The sequence below is a fragment of the Polypterus senegalus genome, chromosome 4 (assembly GCF_016835505.1).
Source record: "Polypterus senegalus isolate Bchr_013 chromosome 4, ASM1683550v1, whole genome shotgun sequence".
NCBI lineage: Eukaryota > Metazoa > Chordata > Cladistia > Polypteriformes > Polypteridae > Polypterus > Polypterus senegalus.
In genome coordinates, this window is record NC_053157.1 from 135,495,322 (window position 1) to 135,510,763 (window position 15,442).

At 38.1% G+C, this 15,442-nt stretch overlaps 1 protein-coding gene across 5 annotated transcripts in view; it reads left to right on the forward strand.

Annotated features, from left to right (window-relative positions):
• Positions 1–15,442, forward strand: part of tbc1d1 (TBC1 (tre-2/USP6, BUB2, cdc16) domain family, member 1) — a 294,800-nt gene that overhangs the window by 247,701 nt on the left and 31,657 nt on the right. For all 5 annotated transcript variants that reach the window (XM_039751281.1, XM_039751283.1, XM_039751284.1 and 2 more), the window contains 3 exons: positions 3,858–4,013; positions 12,602–12,846; positions 13,972–14,131. In XM_039751281.1, the coding sequence (XP_039607215.1) occupies positions 3,858–4,013; positions 12,602–12,846; positions 13,972–14,131 (561 nt within the window). The remainder of the gene's footprint in view (positions 1–3,857; positions 4,014–12,601; positions 12,847–13,971; positions 14,132–15,442) is intronic.

Here is a 15,442-nt window from a genome sequence, read left to right on the forward strand (position 1 = left end):
TGAAAACACACACCAGAATGACAATAAAGCAAGAATATTAAAAGAAAGAAAAGTTCTGACTTGGCAACCACAGTTACAGTGAGACACTATGCAGATGTATTGCTCTTAGTATAAAGGAGCCACAGTAGTGTTTCTTGGCATATTTCTTCTGAATAATTTGTTGGCTTAAAGTACTCAGTGTTAGTGTGTCAGAGAGAGGATGTGCGGCATTGTTCATAATGGCACTCAGTTTTGTTTTAATTCTGTCTTTCACTACTACCTCCAGGGAGTCCACAGTGCATCCTACAACTGAGCTTGCTCTTTTAATTAGCTTGTTTATTTGATGGGCTTTAACTTACCACAGAAAAGCAACCGCAGTCTCCTAAAGAAAAAAGCCAGCTCTGTCTTTTTTTATTTACCATATTTACTCATGGATAATTTCTCCTGTGGATAAGTCAGGACTTGATTTTACCATATAGTTTCTGGTATTTTATAATGTTGGTCGTATAAGTAAAATTTGGAAAACCCACGCTATTGGTCCAAGAGATTATGATATGGTAACACGCACCTGAGAGAGTAGCCACGGAGCACACTGAATTTTTTTTCTATGTATTGTGTCTATGTGACCACACGGTGATACACAAACTATTCCTAAGCAACATTTGCAATAATTTGTGTTTTTTTTTATCCCTCACCCTCATACACCTTTATCGTAAGAGCATCCCTTATCTACAATGAAACGCTCAATCAGAAGAAAATATGAATTTGGTTTTAAATTAAACATCATTGAAGTAGCGAAAGAAACTGGTAACTGCACTGCTGCAACAAAATTCAATGCATCTGAGAAACTTAACATGTTAAAAAAAAAAAAAAATTAAGTCGTGCATTTTTGAATGGGCTTATAAGTTGGAGTCTGATTTTATGATTGATTTTTCGGGTTTCAAGACCCGACTTATAAGTGACAGTAGTTCCTCTGTGTTCCGAGACCAGTCATAGGAAGATAAAACAGGATGGACTGGTTATTGTCGCTGGAGATTTCAATCATGTGAATCTCAAATCAGTGCTCCCTAAATTCCATCACTTTGTGGACTTTGCAACGAGAGGGACGAACACGCTGGATCTTATTTATACAAACATTTCTACGGTGTACCGGGCAGAGCCCTGCCCCCACTTTGGAAACTCAGATCACATCTCTGTCATGTTAATTCCAACATACAGACCACTCATCAGACGGAACCAAATCAGTTCTAAAGCAGGTGAGAACCTGGCCAGCAGAAGCCACCTCTGCTCTTCAAGACTGTTTTGAGTGCACTGACTGGGACATGTTTAGAGAGGCTGCAACCAACAGCGACTGTATCATCTTGGAGGAGTACATCTCATTAGTGACCAGCTACATCTATAAGTGCATCGATGACATTACTGTCTCCAAGTACATCACTGCACGCCCCAACCAGAAACCGTGGATTACAAAGGAAGTGCATGTGCTACTGAAGACCCGGGACTCTGCCTTCAGGGAAAGTGACGAAATCGCCCTGAGAGCAGCGAGGGCAAAACTATCCCGCACCATCAGAGCGACAAAGTGCGCACACACCCAGAGAATCCAGGGACTTTTTCTATATGACAAAGACGCACTGAGCATGTGGAAAGGCATCCAGGCTATCACTAATTACAGGACAACACCACCCACCTGTGACAGCGACGCCTCCCTTCATCATGATCATTCATTATCATGAAGTGCTTCGAGAAGCTTGTCATGAGGCACATCAAAACCCTGCTACCCCCCTCACTGGACACCCTGCAGTTTGCTTATCACCGGAACCCTTCAACAGATGATGCAATAGCCACCACTCCCCATCTGGCTCTCGCTCATCTGGACAATAAGGACACATAAGTTTGAATGCTGTTTATCTATTTAAGCTCAGCATTCAATACGATTATTCCTCAGCAGTTGACAGAAAAGCTGAGCCTGCTGGGACTGAGCACCTCCCTCTGTAACTGGATTCTGGACTTCCTGACTGAGAGACGTCAGTCAGGATTGGAAACAACATCTCCAGAACCACCACACTGAGCACTGGAGCTCCTCAAGGCTGTGTGCTCAGTCCATTATTGTTCACACTGCTGACTCATGACTGTGCAGCAACGCACAGCTCTAATCACATCATAAAATTCGGCGATGACACAACTGTGGTGGGTCTCATCAGCAACAACGAGTCAGCATACAGAGAGGAGGTGCAGCAGTTAACAGACTGGTGTAAAGCCAATAACCTGTCTCTGAATGTTGACAAAACAAAGGAGATGATTGTTGACTTTAGAAAGACTAAGAGTGATCATCTGCCATTGAACATTGATGGCTTAACTGTGGAGGTCATCAATAGCACCAAATTCCTGGGTGTCCACCTGGCAGAGAACCTCACCTGGCCCTACAACACCAGCTCTTTAGCCAAGAAAGCCCAGCAGCGGCTCTACTTCTTACATTCTACAGAGAAACCATAGAGAGCATCCTGAGCAACTGCATCACTGTCTGGTTTGGAAATTGCACAGTTGAGTATCGTAAAGCCCTACAGCAGATAGTAAAGACACCTGAGAAGATCACTGGTGTCTCTCTTCCTTCTGTCATGGACATTTACACCACACGCTGCATCCACAAAGCCACCAACATTGTGAATGACCCAACACAACCTTCATACTCACTGTTTACACTTCTGCCATTGGCAAAAGGTACTGAAGCATTCGGGCCCTTACCACCAGAATGTGTAACAGTTTTTTCCCCCAAGCAGTCAGATTCCTGAACACTCATGGATCGATCTGATATCTGATATGTGTTCTGCTCTGCAATGTTGCACATGGTTGCATATGTTTACACATTTGACTCACATGCACCTTGTTATATATGCACGTTGTTATATATTATGTGTCTTTATGTTGTGTCGTGAATTCTTCATTGTCCTGTGTTCTTTGTAGCACCATGGTCCTGGAGGAACGTTGTTTCGTTTCACTGTATGCTGTACTACTGTATATGGATGAAATGACAATAAATACTCATGAATCTTGAATCTTGAAATGTGAAATTAGGTCAGTTGCAGCCCCAAGCTTATGTAGACTGTCAGTCTTTAGTCATTAATATAGATGTCAGGACTCCCACAGGGCTCCATAGGAGCTTGGTTTGGTGCAGCCCTGTTAGGTTCCGTGGACGCTGCCAGGAGTTGCTACAAATACTTTTGAGCCCTGTGTGGCAGCACTTCCACCACACCTGCAAGTGTTGCTGGAAGAATGTTGTCGAACACCTGGAGCACTTCTTGGTACCCTACAAAAGGAGTCAAGCACCATTTCACCCTGGGAGTCGGGAGGTGAAGGACAAAGCTTGCCAGGAGGAGCGGAGACAAACAGAGAGAAAGAGATGAAAGAAAAAGAAAGAAGTGCTGTGTACTGTGCTGTAAACTGTGCTGTACAGGTGGGAAATGGGGAAAGGCATTTCCCATGAGGAAAAATAAAAACATGCATGCTGAACTTGCGTTATGCATCTGTCTGTGTCAGGTTTTAGCGGCAGGAGCACCCTCCGCAGGGCACAGACTAAAGATGTAATAGTTTAAGGATCACATGCAGTATAAATGATTCATAAACTGCACTTAAGTGCAAATGTTGGAATTTGGTCTTTCAGGTCAGCCGTCAAAATACCTGTAATACAGGATAAATTTTCAGGGTCATTGTCAGCAAATGTTGCTTGCACTATAAAGTGAGCAACCAGAAGAGGCAGTACCAGTAACTGGTAAGGCATGATGTTGGCCACCATAAAAAGAACAAAAACTGCTGAATGCAGAGTAATACATGTGCATTATTTTATTTGCAATTTGGTTTTTTGTTTTTTTATTTTATGGCAGGAGTACCCCGACATCTCCGTGGAGAGATATGGAAATTTTTGGCTGAGCAACACCAAATTCGTCAACAGTTACCAATAAAACAATCAAAAGGCATTCCTTACAAAGAACTTTTGAAACAATTAACTTCTCAGCAGCACGCAATACTCATTGATTTGGGTAAGTTAATGTAATGCAGTCTTTCTACATTCACCCATCTTTTTAATGTTAGCAATTTTCGAAATTTTAATTTCCACATCCTTTTTTTTTCTGTCCACTTCCCTACTGGTTTCAGTCCATGTGCATGAATGTGTTGTCAACAGATTACCATACTGTCTGAGGTTGATGTTTGTTTTTAATGGTACCTGTCACAATAAACGTGATATGATTTATTATATTTTTAAATCACTAAAAGTATTCAAATACTGTGTACAACAATGGAATGGTTCATGTTTGTATATGTCTTTGTAAACCATTTTAAAGGGCATATCATCATGTGCATCCTCTTGCAATTTCATGAGATAATGTACATAATCATATGCACAGTTTCTTATAATATCCACAGTTATCATTATGTTTCAATGGATTAGTGAAATATGAAGTATCAGACATGAAGGAAGACGATAAAAGGAGTTAAAGGAATGAGTAAAGTGAAAAGAGTTACAAGATTTACTTTTATGAAAGAGTTACAAGATTTATTTTAAAAGTCTGGTAAAATGCTGGTAAAAATCTTTTGTTAAAGGTCTCAAATCACCATTATTGTACTTATTGGTAGTGCAATTGCTCATGTAATGGAGGTCTGTCCTATTGCTACCATAGCTCGTCCTGGGCCTATACTAAAAAAAAAAAAAAATAGAGAAAAAGATAGACAAGATAATTAAACCTCAGTGCTAATTTTTGGCACAGTCTGATTCTACATAAATAAGGAATCAAAGCAGTATAATGTTCCTAATTTAATTCAGCTTAATATGTAGCTTCCATTGGTCCTTACTTAATTTGATGGGTTGGGTTTGGAGGGTGTGGGCACATAATACAATGAACCTCCCGCACAGATGAATCCAATATGATGAAAAGAGATCAAAATTAAAGTATGATTCATAAACACCAAGTCTTGCAGTAGCTGGTGTATAAACAACTGCAGTAAGCAGAAATAAGATTCATAGAATGGTCAGTGCACACTTTTAAGTTAATCTAACCAGTTTTAAGGCTCATCTTTTTGCAAATAGTATTTCTTCTAACCCAGGTGAGTGAGGATAGAATGCTTCTGGATTAGAACATGCCAAAAAAAATAAACTGTGTTTGACCTAAAGTCTTAACACTGCTTAAGTCCACACCTGATTGTTCTTCTTTGATTTTCCCCCAAAACATCAAAGGAGATGTGCAAGAAGTGGATCAGCAAGTAGATTTTGTACATAAACAGAAGTTTCCCTCTCTCTCTCTCTCCCAGACCTTAGACCACCAACCTGCTCTATTAATCATCATTAATATAACTAATGTTTACAGTATTCAGTGAATTTAGACATTCAATTAAATTTATTGTCACTATACCTTATACAGTAATGAAGATCATTACTGATCTTATAATGAACATCATTTATTGCTAGTCCCAATGGTGTAAAACTACTTAGGGGAAGTATGTTAAATGGTAGATTGGAAAATTACTAAACAAAGCAATGGCAATCAAACATAATAATTATCATTAAATATATAAGCATATTAAATTAAAAACATATAATACATATCAGTTATATTCATGTAATAAGTGTTGTTTAGAACAGCTAACAGTCAGACCAAACAAGTAATTAAACTATATATGGTCATTAACATTGAATAGATTCAATAATCTTACTTGAAGTACAGCTGCTACAGGTCAGATTGATGATTAAATGGGAGTTAACAGTTCAAGGGCACACTAGTAAAAACCATTTGAAAGTACCTGTTATGCAAGAGTGCCAGTAATAGTTTTACTCACCATTTACTTAGTTTATTTCAGAATCTTCTGGCACTCAAGGAATAACTATTTTTTCCAGAACATTGCTAGGATAGCTTGATGTTTGACATACTACACTTGGATCATTTGAAACACATTGTATTGAAGTTATGCACTCAAAAATAGATTTGTGAGAGTTCTGTAAAAAGCTGGAATTACTCACAGTAAGTATGTAAACTGAAAAAGTGAAAAGTGCAGAAAACCTAATAAAATGTACAATAAGATGCTAATATTAATATCCAGTTTTAATGGAATCTGTTGCGATATTATAGTGTCCATTTTGTTCTCAAAGTAATGCCATTCAGCTAATCTTGCATATTATTTTTTCCTTGTTTTTTTTAGTTGTAAATGTGCTTCTATCCACTGAGAAGATTGTCGTGGCGAAAAATTCGTCACCAGAAGGCTTTTTGCCTGAAAATGAAGGCTATTAGGACTCAAGATAGACAGAGTTTTAAAGCTTTATTGCAATAAAACAACACAAATAACAACACGGACTCAACCCAATACAGCCAAATTGAGTTGAGCCCCGAACGGTTCAGCAATCGAAGTTTATATAACAATTTCTTATCACTTTGACCTCGTTCAATTAGCTCATTTACTGTTTTCCTCTTACTCTCTTCTACTCCTGTCTGGCCAATTTCTCATCTCCCTGCAGCTGGGCCCCTGGTATTTCACTGTCTATTGTTCATTTCTGGTTTCTGTTTTTGCTTATTTCTTTCACTGGCCAAGGCCGGTACAGACATTCATCTTCCTTATATGGGCTTTTCTCCCATCACTTCCTCTTTCTCTGACTTTTAAGCTGGTTTGTCTGATGCCCAAAGCTAAGCTTTTAACTAAAAGAAATATGATATGTGCTTTTATTTAATCATTGCGTGGCAGTCCTGAGTTGTCTTAATTTCTATGCTAAAGTTAATTTCTAATGTGTTCTTCTATATTTATTGCTAATGTCTGAATATACTAATGTTTCTTTCATGCATTACATCATTGTGACCTTGCTTACAGCAAAAGACTTTTGTTGCCTTTCTGCTGATTCACCAATCCACCTGGTTTCTTTACGTGCCTACCAGAGCCATCTTCTCTCTGTGGTATCGTTCCTTTAACTTCCCTGCCTTGGACACAGGTGTTCTCAATCTTCTTATCCTGTTCTAAGCTGGTTTCTACACATCATTTTTGTTCTTTTTTCTGTTCATTCCCACACTAGCAATTCTGCTGTAAGCTTAAAAATAATGCAACATGACTGATTTTTAAGTTAACTATTTACTTGACCTATCTTATTTTCTTAACATTCTAATTTATGCTTAATCTAATGTTTTAGAAGCTTTTAATTACTTTTTCTGACTCTTTATGTTAATTTGCTATTTTATGCTAAAATAAACATTTTTCCTTCTACAAGATCTTCTACAATGTAAACTTCTTGTGTTGCTTTAGTGAGAGTACATTCTGGCTGTATTTTTTTACTCATTTTTTGTTCCATTCTTGCTTTCAGCCCACACATTTGTAGTTGTGCTGCTGTAAACACCCACCTTCTACATTTTAATTGACTAACATACAATCAATATGTTATCATTTTTTTCGATTTTAACTTACACATTTTCTGAACAGTAGCTCATTGTATATTTACAGAACTTGGCAACCACTAATAACAGCAGTATTGTGCTGCACATAAATTTAGTATATTTGTTCTTTTGACAGCTTAAAATCATCTATTGAAACTAACAGTTAATAAATGAGAGGTATGAGGCCTTTTGTATAAATGGCGAGTATGCACAAAAATGTTGCGTACACCTGTTTCCACACACACTTTGAGATGTATAAAAACTAAACTTGGTGTAAAGCTACACATTTTCATGGCAGCCCCACACCATGCATATGCAAGTTTCTGCTTGTTTTGCAAACTGGGGCACCCAGCATCAAAGCAGTGTTACTGTTTCTGTGTGGTCTTCTCTTTTCAGATTTGCATCAATGACATGGGGTTTATCAAATACACCAAAATTAATTGCATATTATTCACAAATTTAATTCACTTGATTGTAATCATTCTGTAACAATATACTGTAATAGTGCATGGAATGGCCAAACTATTCCAACTACCATAGCTGCTTTAGCATTGTTAGAAGACATTTGAAATTAGACGTCTAAATAGAATTAGAAGAGAGTGTGTATTTCTAGATGATGACGACTGGCTTCTAAGTTGATGTTGATTTCCAAGAGCTATCCTATTGCAGCTGTGTGCTGAAGTGGTGCCAGCTTTACAAAGGCAGACTTTGAGAAATTGTGCTCTACCTGCTCCTTTGCAAGTTCTGTCCACTGTCTGGTTTTTAGCCTGACAATCGAGTAGTTCACAAACATCACTGTGTTGCATCACGCCAACTATATAGGATGGTATTATCTACTTGTCCTCCATATTTATAAGATTTCTTTACACTGTGGTTGAACTGGCAAACATGAAAGCTCAATTCGCAGCAACGTCCGGTTTTCCAAATGTAACCAGAGCAATCAAGTGCATGCACATTGACTATTGCAATGGTGCTGGACAACTTATATAAGCCAGGGATGATTCAGCAAAAGAATGAGCTGGCATTACATCATCTATAGCAGTCACAGGTGCTTTTTTCCATGTGCAAGCATAGAACACAATCGTGGCTTGCCTGTACCTGAAGCGATTGTAGTATGATGACCCTGACCCACCAAATTGAACAGTGTTACAAATTGTTTTGAATGTAATTAGCAGAATGTAAAAACAGGTAATCAGATGCAGTATTTACTTTTTAACCATTAATTTTGTGGTCAATATCTCTTAGTACTGTCCTTATATTTCTTAGCTCATTGGCCACATCTATTACAGCATCCACTATTGGAATTTGTGACTTGGGAAGAGTGTCCATCAGCACACAGCCAGTTGTTGCCCAGCGGTTTCCGAGGAAGAGGTGTGTGTGAAGCCAGAGCCTGTACATGTGCTGGGCACAGCAGCACGATCATCGCATCTTCAGCATGGGGGGTCAGATTTTGTAATATTGTTTGAAACAAAATGAACAGACAATGGGCTACGACTCACCTTTTCATGGCGACTTTGATATCTGACCACTTCTTTTATATTTTGGGCACTATGCGACTTTCTGAACTTGAATTTTCAAACGTCTCTGCCAAGCTGTATCAGTCTAGTAGTTTCTTTTTGTTGCTTATACCATTGCTTAAGCCAATATTTTTCCTTGCCTCCATTTTGCATTCGCTGAAATTCATTTGTTCATGTGCTTTTGCCATTGTATTTTAACAAAACACTGAAAAGAAGGGGCTATTTATATTGATTTGTATATTCAAATATGTAAAATTCGGGGAGGAGTCGGGGTCTGACTGTAGGCATGTGCATTAAATTTCACGTTCATTTGTATATATAAAGAGGAAGTGTGTGGAACTTGTCATACGCACACTTTTATGCATCCAGATTTTTTTGTGCGTCCTCACATTTCCAGTTTTGTTCGTATGCCATGTTTTAGTGTGAACTCTACACATGGAGTTATACATGAGTCACATGAACAACGAGAATTAACAAAAAGTCAGTTTGTATGTGTTGAATGTGTCAAAGTAATTTTTTTTGTTTATATTTATTTTTTTATTAAAAGTTCAGAAAAGTCTTACAGTAGCTGCTTAATATATGAATGAGGTCTTGTTTAGTATAATATCTGCAGTTTTGAACTCTGTATTATAATAAGGGCTTAACAGCACTAAAGATAGTCATGATAATATTTAATCATAGCATGCTGTCAATGAGGAAAGATTGAAGAATTTAAATGTTTTCAACCTAATCAAATAGAAGGCAAATCAAATGAGCAGAGAAAAACAAAAGAGAAATCTAAAAGTATGACAAGAAAGAATGAGTAAGGTAGAAAAAGTTACTGTGTGACTTTCACTAAAGAAACAAGGGAACAGGTTAAACTTGGTTAATAATAGATATTTTTTCAAAGAGCACTGTGAAATAGCACACTTACAATGCAGTGAAGGGTAAGGTAGCACTTTGGGTCCATCATGTCTTCACTTGTATGCTTAGCTATGTTATGTGAACAGGAGATTGATCATGTATTTTGTGTTGAGTGGCTCTCAACAGATTCTTTATATTCTTTACAGTGCATCACTTTTTCCACATTTTATGTTACAGCCTTATTCCAAAATAGATTAAATTCATTTTTTCCTCAGAATTCTACACACAACACCCCATAATGACAATGTGAAAAAAGTTTACTTGAGATTTTTGCAAATTTATTAAAAATAAAAAAATTGAAAAGCACAAGTATTCACAGCCTTTGCCATGAAGCTCAAAATTGAGCTCAGGTGCATCCTGTTACACCTGATTATGCTTGAGATGTTTCTGCAGCTTAATTGGAGTCAACCCGTGGTAAATTCAGTTGATTGGACATGATTTGGAAAGGCACACACCTGTCTATATAAGGTCCCACAGTTGACAGTTCATGTCAGAGCACAAACTAAGCATGAAGTCAAAGGAATTGTCTGTAGACCTCCGAGACAGGATTGTCTCGAGGCACAAATCTGGGAAAGGTTACAGAAAACTTTCTGCTGCTTTAAAGGTCCCAGTGAGCACAGTGGCCTCAATCATTCGTAAGTGGAAGAAGTTCAAAACCACCAGGACTCTTCCTAGAGCTGGCCGGCCATCTAAACTGAGTGATCAGGGGAGCAATCCACCAATCAGGCCTGCATGGTAGAGTGGCCAGATAGAAGCCACTCCTTAGTAAAAGGCACATGGCAGCCCACCTGGAATTTGCCAAAAGGCACCTGAAGGACTCTCAGACCATGAGAAACAAAATTCTGATGAGACAAAGATTGAACTCTTTGGTGTGAATGCCAGGCGTCACATTTGGAGTAAACCAGGCACCACTCATCACCAGGCGAATACCATCCCTACAGTGAAGCATGATGGTAGCAGCATCATGCTGTGGGGATGTTTTTCTGCAGCAGGGATTGGGAGACTAGTCAGGATAAAGGGAAAGATGACTGCAGCAATGTACAGACATACTGGATAAAAACCTGCTCCAGAGCGCTCTTGACCTCAGACTGGGGCAACGGTTCATCGTTCAGCAGGACAACGACCCTAAGCACACAGCCAAGATATCAAAGGAGTGGCTTCAGGACAACTCTGTGAATGTTCCTGAGTGGCCCAGCCAGAGCCCAGATTTGAATCCGATTGAACATCTCTGGAGAGATCTTAAAATGGCTGTGCACCAACCCTTCCCATCCAACCTGATGGAGCTTGAGAGGTGCAGCAAAGAGGAATGGTCGAAACTGGACAAGGATAGGTGTGCCAAGCTTGTGGCATCATATTCAAAAGGACTTGAGGCTGTAATTGCTGCCAAAAGTACATCAACAAAGCATTGAGCAAAGGCTGTGAATACTTATGTATATGTGATTTCTCAGTTTTTTTTTTTATTTTTAATTAATTTGCAAAAACCTCGAGTAAACATTTTTCACGTTGTCATTATGGGGTGTTGTGTGTAGAATTCTGAAGAAAAAATTAATTTAATCCATTTTGGAATAAGGGTCTAACATAACAAAATGTGGAAAAAGTGATGCGCTCTGAATACTTTCCGGATACACTGTATTATGGAAGGAATACGCCTTGACATGGAGAAAAGTTTTGGGGCAGCCTCCCATATCTTTGAAGTATGCTGCAAAATAGGCAAAACAAAAAGATAAATGCGAGGTTGTTTACAGATATGAGTCCAAAACAGAACTGATTGACAAAAGGAATATGGCGGTTTTTAAAGTCAGGTAAGGGAAATTACATCATCAGGAGAGGAACCGGAAATGGCGTCATCGGGTCCAGGCAGGATTTCCTGTGATTGATCTGGAGGGATAAAAGAGAAAAAATTAGGTCACTCTTTCATCCTCTGGTTTATCATGTAACTGTCTTCTTTTGAGCCCTTTTCCTGCCTCCCATGCGCACAATTATTCTCCAAGATATGTATTATTGGACTTACTGATGCTAATTACATGTAATTGCAGTCTACATAAATTCACAATGTACATGTAATGGTTTTGTCTAATATATGGTTCGGTATATCTATATCAATCTATATATATATATATATATATATATATATTCACCACACACACAATGTACTGTTGAATACTAGATAGTGTCACAGGAGGTTGGGGGACAGACCCAGCCAGGACGCCTGGAAGGACCGTGAGGTGGCTTATGCGTCCTCCGGGCCATGATGGGGCAACCGCCCTGGATGTGGAGAGGAGCAAGGGGGTGCCCCGAACCTCATGGAGCCCGGGAAACATTTACTTCCGCCACACCCAGGAAGATGGAGGAAGATTCTTCCAGGGACACCCGGAGTGCTTCCGGATGTAAAAGCAGCACTTCTGCCACACCAGGAAGTGCTGCCGGAAGAGCGTCATTGAGTGCATAGAGCACTTCCGGGTGAACATAAATGGGGCCGCCTTCCTACAGTCAGGGAGCTAGAGTCAGGAGTGGGATCAGGGCGAAGCTCCTGTGAAGAGAGGAAAGGCGGCCCACGGACAGGAAGAGAAAGGCCTGTGTTGGGAGTGATTGGTGCTGGGAGCACTGTGTGCTGTGTGAGAACTGTAAATAAAACATGTGCTTTTATAAAGACGTGGTCTCAGTATGGTGGTGTTCGGGTGTATCTCACAATAGATAATATATACAATATTCACAGACTTCAATTACATTTTAATTTGTATCTGAGAGAGAGTTGTTTGGACAAAAATCCACCTCATACTTTAATGATTTCGTTTTTTGCAGGGCGCACTTTTCCTACCCATCCCTACTTTTCTGTCCAGTTGGGAGCAGGACAGTTATCACTTTACAACTTGCTTAAGGCCTACTCTTTACTAGATCCAGAAGTAGGTTATTGCCAAGGCTTAAGTTTTGTGGCTGGTGTCTTACTGCTACATATGAGTGAGGATGATGCCTTTGAAAAACTGAGGTTTTTGATGTATGATATGGGTCTGAGGAAGCAGTACAGACCAGACATGATCATTTTGCAGGTATGTAAACTCAAATCTATGAATGAAGTTTAATGCAACAAGTAAAACATGACAGATATTTGTTAAAGCAAAAATGTAGTTAAGGAAAACTAGAGGAAAAATCTATCTTCCAGGAGGATGACCATTGTGTATTGACACACACAATTAAGCATACTGCTGCAGACCTACATTTTTGCTGCAGATTTTAACAAAATAAATAGACATTCTGGGCAAAATATTGAACATAAGTCAAAATCTTTTAATAATAACTGAGCACAAAATGATATGTACAGTATTTCATTTAGGTTTTGTTTATTTATGTCCAGTGCAGCATTTATATAAAGTGAGCTTACATGTTCTTATTAGCACATTATCATACTGTTCAGAATAAATTGCAGAATCACTGTGACAAACTGGTGCTCTGTCCAGGGCTGTTACCCACATTTTCCCCAGTGCTGCTGAGATAGACTCTTATTCCCTGTGACGATAAAATGGATTCAGCGAGTTTGAGAAGTAATGCTCTGTGACATTATGATAAAGACAGAATGTTTATTAGAGCAAGCATCTGTTTCTATATTTAATGAAATTAAGACCTTTTCTACCATTCATTTACAGTTCAGCATGCATGTGAGTGAGGCTAGTATTAAGTGTGTCTTGTAATGTATTAGCACACTGCCAGATGGTATTTGTGGTGTTGCACTCAGTGCTGCCAGAATAAGCTCATACTCCCCCTGAGTTAAATAAGTAGCTTTAGAAAATGTATGATTGGATTTATTTTTAGTTCACAAGGATACTTTTTTCAGTTTTGTCAGATATGCATTAGTGTTAATTTATTTTTTTCAATATTATTTAGATTGCCATTTTCTGTAGTGCGATAGTTTAGTTCTAGGAACTACATTTAATTTGATATGCTCCTTGTGTTAGCAAAATATTTTGACCATTAAGAGTTTCTCACTGGAAAGTCAAGTAATTTTCTATCCTTTGCCACCTCAGCTAAATTCATTGAACTGAGACACATGACATTTGAAATAAAACAAAATTATTTATAATATCTCATTAATTAAGTAGAAATTAATATATTATTTATTATTTTATATAACCATTTTGTCACTATCTTATACTATCTCTATTTTATATTCTTTTTAGATACAAATGTACCAGCTTTCACGCCTCCTTCATGATTTCCACAAAGATCTGTATAACCATCTGGAATGTCATGAAATTGGCCCCAGTCTGTATGCTGCACCATGGTTTCTTACAATGTTTGCATCACAGTTTCCACTTGGATTTGTTGCACGTGTTTTTGGTAAGGTTTATGTAAATATTTTAGCATAACGAAACATTGTTAAATATGTTTTAAGTCTTAAAGTTGCATGTTGAATTGTACTTTGGCAGATTTTATTACCAGTTAAATTTTCTATGCTTGTGCACATTTTACTGTGTATCACAGTCTTCCCTAACATGGTTAGAATATCAGAAACTTCTCAGTTGCACGTATATATGTAATGTACTGCTCACATCTGTTTTTCAGTGGTAACTTAGTTTGAATTTACTGACCACTTTCTAAGTGTCTAAAAGGGTATGTCACTAACTTGCCAATATTTTAAGAAAAAAAAGAAAATTCATAACCTGTAGAAGATTAATTAAGCTATAGTATGAAATGTGGTGTATTTAGCTCTCAAGTAAATATGTATCTTTTGAGACAGATATCTGTGCTATGCAGTCAGTTTATGAATTCTGCCAATTTAATGCATGACTACTTTTTACATGGTGGAAGCTTTTTTCTTATTAAACCAGGAAAACTAATTGTCTCTGGAACTAAGATCATAACTGTTTTTCTCTATTTATTGCCCTTACTCTAGGAAACATTAAGCTGATAGTAAGTGATACTTGATTTTAATAGGTGTTTTTTCATCAGCAACATTCACCACTTGGAGGAAATCCTGTGGAGATTTGTATACTTGGTATACTATATTCAAACGATGATAAACAATAACAGTAAAATAAACAATTTTCATCTGCCTTCACACATATTATACAGTATGGAATTGGTACATTATCAGTTAAAAGGGATTCCATTTTAATTGATCAAAAACAATATACAACATGAAACAGGCATTGTGTATGAAAGCAATATTTTAGCAAAGCCTTCCTCCTTCCTTCTACTTTGTAGCTGTCTGCACATCATATGTCAATTCCATCTTTTTACTTTTAAGGTGGTTAGTTGTTCTTCTTCTCTTGTCAGCCCATCCTTTTCCTCAGTGGTGATGTTCATTTACACTGCTTACATAGAAGAGACCCTCAAGCAGGCTGTAGAGTGGGAGCTATGCTTTTACTTTGGACTTCTGTCAACACTGTGTGGCACATTAGCATAATGTACTCGGTATGGTATTATTACGGACAAATATGGGCAAATTAAAAATACCAGTCTTTTGCTGTGTCAAAGTGTCCACGAAAGGCAATTTCATCTCCAAGGTGCTTTTTATATTGGTGGAGAAGTTTATAATGGAAGAGCCTAAATTATTAGCCTTGATTTACATGGACACCTCACATTACTTTCCTATGTGACATTCCTCTCATCACTCATATTCCAAACACACAAATCACATCAAGCAAT